Source organism: Apteryx rowi, unplaced genomic scaffold (assembly GCF_003343035.1).
Source record: "Apteryx rowi isolate R43461 unplaced genomic scaffold, aptRow1 scaffold_1515, whole genome shotgun sequence".
In the NCBI taxonomy this organism is placed as follows: Eukaryota; Metazoa; Chordata; class Aves; order Apterygiformes; family Apterygidae; genus Apteryx; species Apteryx rowi.
In genome coordinates this window covers 19,456-25,767 of record NW_020447770.1, presented here as the reverse complement: position 1 = coordinate 25,767, position 6,312 = coordinate 19,456, and the positions used below count along the sequence as shown (strand labels likewise).

The following is a 6,312-nucleotide window of genomic DNA, read 5'->3' as shown; positions in this document are numbered from 1 at the left end:
GCAGAGTTTTATCTCCTCACTGTCATGGCCTGTGACTGCTACATTGCCATCTGCAGACCCCTGCGCCATGGGACCATCATGGGCAGCAGAGCTTGTGTCAAAATGGCAGCAGCTGCCTGGAGCAGTGGTTTTCTCAATGGTATCCTACACACTGGGAACACATTTTCAATACCACTCTGCCAAGGCAACACAGTGGACCAATTCTTCTGTGAAATCCCCCAGATCCTCAAGCTCTCCTGCTCAGACTCCTACCTCAGCAAAGTTGGGCTTCTTGTGGTTAATGTCTGTTTAGTCTTTGGGTGCTTTGTCTTCATTGTGCTGTCCTATGTGCAGATCTTCACTGTTGTTCTGAGGATCCCCTCTCAGCAGGGCTGGCACAAAGCCTTTTCCATGTGCCTGCCTCACCTGGCCGTGGTCTCCCTGTTTGTCAGCACTGACCTGTTTGCCTACCTGAAGCCCCCCTCCCTCTCCTCCCCAGCTCTGGATCTGTTGCTGGCCATTCTGTACTCAGTGGTGCCTCCAGCAGTGAACCCCCTCATCTACAGTTTGAGGAACAAGGAGCTCAAGGAGGCACTGAAGAAACTGGTTCAGTTGGTGATGTTTCAGCAGCAGTAAGCTGCCCATCTCTCCTCACAAGTGACATCTGTTCTTGTTGATGTCAGGGAAAGCATGCAGGTGCCCTGTGGCAGTGGAAGCAGACCAGCTTTCTTGTCCTCCTCCAGTCAGAATTATTCAGATGCAGGGCTTCTTGGAAGGAATCCCCCAAACAGCCCTGATCAATCCTTGGCTTCTCTTTTAATCTCCTTGTCGTCCCCCCCCCCCAGGTTTGTCCCTTTTACCATCCTGGTCTCTTCCCATACAATCAGCCCACCCCTTCTCACCCTTAGCTCATTGGCGCTGGTTTGGTTTGGTTGGTTGGTTGGTTGATTGGTTTGTTTTGTTTTGTTTTGATGTAGAGGAGCTTCAGTCCCGAAGGATCTTGAGAAACTCTGGTGATTCGGACAACAGATACTTTATGAAGATTTACAAGTGAAGAGTCAAGTCCTGAACCTAGGCGGGAATAACCCCATCCATGAGGAGAGGGTGAGGGACCTGGGCTTCCTTAGCCTGCTGAAGTGCAAGCAAAGGGCAATAGAATAGGAGCCTGTGACTGCTTGAAGGGTGGGTTCAGAGATGATGGAGTTTTTCTTAGTGTAGGGAAACAGCATGAGAAGGGGAAAGAGCCACAAACTGCATCTTGAGAGGTTCACACTGGACTTCAGGTGCCTCCCAGGCTGCCCTTACATTCAACAGGGAGGGGGAGGTGTTCACCTGCCTCCTTTTAGATGGTCACATAAAGCACAAGGGACTCTTGTCCCAGAGACATTTGTTCTGTGCTTGAAATGGGGCCTGAGATCATGGGCGTTCAGGATAATTCAGCTTGAAGAGACCACAGGAGGCCTGTAGTGCAACGTGCTGCTCAAAGTAGGGTCAGGTAGAGGGTCAGAAACGAAAAAAATGCTCCTGCCAAAGGACTTCTGGGGTGATAGAGAAGGAAAAGGCAGTAGAGGGTTGATGGGGTGATTCCATGGAAAAAAGGCTTTCCTTTTTCCCCTTCTCCCAAGAATGAAATCCTCAGCTCTCCAGAGAGAAGCTGGGACACAAACTTTGACACTAACATGGAGGCGGAGAAGCTCCTGAGTCCCTTACAGACAGAGGCTGGTGCAAAGACCACTGCTCCAATGGCACCAGACCCCCAGGCATGCCTGCCTTCTTGCCAGGCACCCTGCAGCCCCAGGCAGGAGGTCTGCAGGGAACAGAGTGGGGTCTGCAGCCTGCAGACCTGGCCACCCAGCAGGTGGGGTGGGACCCCGCTCCTCTAGATGAGACTGGGCTCTCCTGCATTTCCCCAGTGTGGAGCCTGCGTCCCCTCCGCCTGGGAATACAGCCCGGCAGRGAGGGCCAACATGGGAAACACAATCTCTGTTCCGGGGAGTAAAGAGAGAGGGGAGGGCAGAGGGGGATCTGCTCATGGCCCAGGCACTGATTCCCTCCCTGCAGCCAGTACAGCCCTGCTGATGCCCTGTAACCTGTGAGCCCAGGAGATGGGACTGTGATCTGCTCTGACTCTAAAGATATCCCAGCCCTTCAGACCCAGGATGCAAAGCACTGGTCTGGGGACACCTCAGCAGTCGAAGGGCCTGAATGCCTGGTGTGTTCCTGAGAACTTCTCTGTAGTCTCCTGGAACTGTTTTGACTCCTGTTGCCCATGGAGCAGAGACTTCTTTTGAGGATGAACTCACTCACTGTGTAACTCTGAGGACAGGCTTGACCAGGCAGTCCAAATGCCAGCAAGGCCTCAATCCCACAACAGTGTCCCCTGCTCAAGACTCCACTTTACAGACCCTTCCTCCTAGAGGATTTGGTTTGGGAGGGAGCACCAGAGATCTGCAGGACCATGATCTACTCTGAGCTGGGCTAACTTAACAGATCAGCTTGGTAGGTGCTTTCTCCAGGAGAGTTTTTAAAGATTTCCTGTCCCCTGCCCCAGTGCTACTCAACTACCATGGTCATTTCTTTGTTTTTTCTTCAACTCTTTCGAAATTTCCCTTACTGTATCTTCTTGTTGTTGTCTCTTCCCCTTGGCCCCCAGTCAGACCATCCCACCAACTTTGACTGAGGACAATCACAGCCTCACCTCCAAGCACAGCCTTGCTGGGATCTCCTGGGACCACTCAGGCAGGCCAAGGTGGCCAGCTCCAAGCAGAGCTAGGCACTGCAGATCCCTATGTGGTCTCAGAGGGGAGTGTATGGAGACATAACATGACCCAGGGCAGAGCCTGTGGGCTGACACCAGGGCTGAGGCAGGATCAGCAGGTGGGAGAAGAGAAGACCTCCAGCAGCTCCTCTCCACACCTGGGTAGGCAGTGATGCACCTGGCGGTGTTCTTGAGAGAGGATGGTGGCACAGGACAGGGGACACTGTGAGCTGTGGTTCTGGGCACCGACTATCTGTGCTGGGTCTGGGAGTCCTGGCAGGTGGTGCTGGTGGCTGTGGGCCTTGAGATACCCCCAATCCTGCTAGCAGCAGCAAGTCCCCGCCAGGACTGTCAGGAGCTTCTGGAGTGTTGTGGCTTCCATCTGTGCCTCATCCCTGCACTGGCCCAGCCCTGCTACCCTCCATGTGGCCCCACAGCCCCACTGTGTAGGCACCGCACAGGACAGGGTGTGTTCTGGGGTGGGGAAATATCCCCCCAGCATGCTCCCCATGACAGTCCTCAGTGCCCTGGCTACCACGGACCTCCTGCCTGGAAGCCTCCGACCAGGTCCCAGGGCCTGCACAGCCCTGATCCTGTCCCCTCGGGATTATCAGAAGGCTCTGGGGTCTGCTGAGGTCTGGAGCACACAGAGAGGCCAGGAAATAGCTGGTACGAGAGGCTGGGTCTGGGAGGAATTTCCTGGGGCAGTATCTCCTCTCTGTTCAGGCAGCAACAAGCTGGGATGGATCTTTGCCCTGAGGCACCCTGCCTGAGGCCCCCCATGGGAGGAGGATGGCCTGCTGGCCCAGGAGATGGCCCCAGGACCTCCTCRGMATGCTCCCTGCCAGCCCTGCAGAGGACCCAGCAGAGGGCTCGTCCTCCCAGGGCYCACAGCTGGACATCCRGTCCTCCAGCTGGGCATKGAGMCTWGTCTGGGGGTGACTTTTGGGGTAAGGACCAGCAYGCAGRGTGGGCRAGRTTGTCTSAARGAWATGTGCTGGGGACAKGRCGTRAGGGASAGCRGCTTTGGAGGAAGAGMCCAGCCTTCAGGCACTGCACCWGSAAGAACCTRCTTTATTACAGAGATACTGTGAGGGAGTCAGCTCTGACCCAGTGTTGGACACAACTTTATATGGGCACCAGGTGAGACAGAGCAGTCTCAGTAAAGGTGGAAAGAATCCAACCATTGGAGTAGCAACATGGTGACAAATGATAATAACAACAGTAATAATAGTCATAATAAAAATCAAGTGAACAAACAAAGCTCAGTCCYGGTASGGGACACARKGGGAGTCATTTGTGGAGAGCAATGGCAATGTTACCACTGCTGRAAAATGTCCAYGAAATCACTTTCCTCAGRGCATCTTTCAGCTCCTTGTTCCTCATGCTGTAGATGAGGGGGTTGAGAGTTGGAGGCACCACTGCATACAGAACAGCCACCAGCAGATCCAGAGCTGGTGAGGAGATGGAGGGGGGCTTCAGGTAGGCAAACAGGTCAGTGCTGACAAACAGGGAGAAGACAGCCAGGTGAGGGAGGCATGTGGAAAAGGCTTTGTGTCGACCTTGCTCAGAGGGAATCCTCAGCACAGCAGTGAAGATCTGCACGTAGGACTGTACAATGAAAATGAAACACCCAAAGGCTAAACAGGCACYAAMCAMAAKAAGCCCAACTTYSCTGAGGTAGGAGTCTGAGCAGGAGAGCTTGAGGATCTGSGGAACTTCACARAAGAACTGGTCCACTGTGTTGCCTTGGCAGAGTGGTATKGAAAATGTGTTAGCAGTGTGCAGGAGAGCATGGAGAAAASCACTGGCCCAGGCAGCTGCTGCCATTTTGACACAAGCTCTCATGCCCATGATGGTCCCATAGTGCAGGGGTCTGCAGATGGCAACAAAACGGTCATAGGCCATGACTGTGAGAAGAGAATACTCTCCTCCAATCAAGAAGAAAAGCAGGAAGACTTGAGCAACACACCCTGAGTAGGAAATGGCCCTGGTGTCCCACAGGGAATTGGCCATRGATTTGGGGACTGTGGTGGAAATGGAGCCAAGGTCCAGAACAGAGAGGCTGAGGAGGAAGAAGTACATGGGGGTGTGGAGGYGGTGGTCACAGGCTACRGCTGCARTGATGAGGCCRTTGCYCAGGAGGGCAGCCAGGTAGATGCCCAGGAAGAGCGAGAAGTGCAAGAGCTGCAGCTCCCTTGTGTCCGCAAATGCCAGGAGGAGGAACTCGTTGAGGGAGCTGCTGTTGGACATTTTGCTATGTCCAGGCATAGGGAACTGTGCAAAGAAGAAAAGACATCGAGAAGTTAGCAGAAACTTTTCAAGAAAAAAAAAAAATGTTGCAGTCCTCATACAACCCCCCACATTGCCTCTCTCTTTACTGAGAGGATCTTCATGTAGCTCCCTTGCTTGAGCTCCACTTTGCACTGGCTGAGTGTGCTGCGAGGAGCAGGGACCCCTGCCCACGGGCTCCAGAGCAGTCAATCCTGCTGTCAAGCAGTGGGCACAGGGGAATGGGGGTGACCAGCTCTGACAGTCACACTTTCTGTCAGGTGAAATCCACTCATCATGTAGAAGGGCTTTTCAGCATCCTCACTCGCAATTCTAAAGAATAAGGTTTGCGGAAGAGACTTTCAGGGATATTTTATTTTCTTTCAGATGGTCTTGTCACCCCTGGGGAGTGTTCCTCAAAGGCAGAAATCCTTGGCAYTTCTRCTGTGAGTACTGAGAGGAAAGCATCCACTGTCCCTTGGTGCAGAGTGAGGACAGCTAGTCTGTGTATTAGTCTTGTTCCCAGTTGTCTTGTGTTTGCAACTCTTTGAGCTGGAGGATGATCACACTCATATGTTGCCCTAGAAGGAAACCAGCCCCTGCTGAGAGCACACGAGTCCAGTTTCAAAGTGCACAGCTCCAAACTTCTCACCCTTTCTCCGGGCACCTGACGGAGCTCTCCACACTCCCCTTCTAGCCAAGGACACACAGGCCTCTTTTCAGATGCCCACATACAGCCTCCCACCACCATCTCCATACTCTCAGCATCTCTGCACCTTCCTCATGGGTCTCTCAGATATCACAGAGATGCTATGAGACAGCAGTGCCTTTCTAGAGGGAAGCACACAGGCTGCCAGGACACCACAGGCAAACAGTCAAAGGACCGTTAGGACTGAAGATGGGCTCTCTCTAAGGGAGAGTCAGCTCAATTCCCAGCCCCATGGACGGCATTTCTGGGAGCTCCACAGGTAGAAGGGGGCTGGGGCAATCTCATTCCCATGCAGACCCCTCTGTTCCACAACTTGCAGCATCCATGTCTGAACTGCAGCTGAAAACAGCCAACCCCAGAAAGCCCAAGAACAAGAACAGGAGCAGCATGGACAGGAGGGGAAACAAGGAGCAACACCATGATCCTGCTGCCAAGGGAGGCAAGGGAGAGACAGAGAGGCATTCTGGAAAGCCTTCCCCTTACTCAGCTGGGCATGCCACCTCACAGATGGCAACATTGCAGGGCAGTCGCTCTCAGCCCCCTTGTCAGGCAGCATGAAATGGGCCCATAGCAGGAGAGATGCCCCTCTCCTCTG

The 6,312-nt window shown here is 53.5% G+C and overlaps 1 protein-coding gene across 1 annotated transcript; it reads right to left on the bottom strand.

The window, feature by feature from the left end:
* Positions 1-4,030: 4,030 nt before the first annotated feature.
* On the bottom strand, positions 4,031-4,990 carry LOC112962678 (olfactory receptor 14C36-like). Its single transcript, XM_026059064.1, has one exon. It carries the CDS (start codon positions 4,988-4,990, stop codon positions 4,031-4,033), a length of 960 nt encoding a protein of 319 aa, XP_025914849.1.
* Between the last annotated feature and the right edge of the window lie 1,322 nt (positions 4,991-6,312).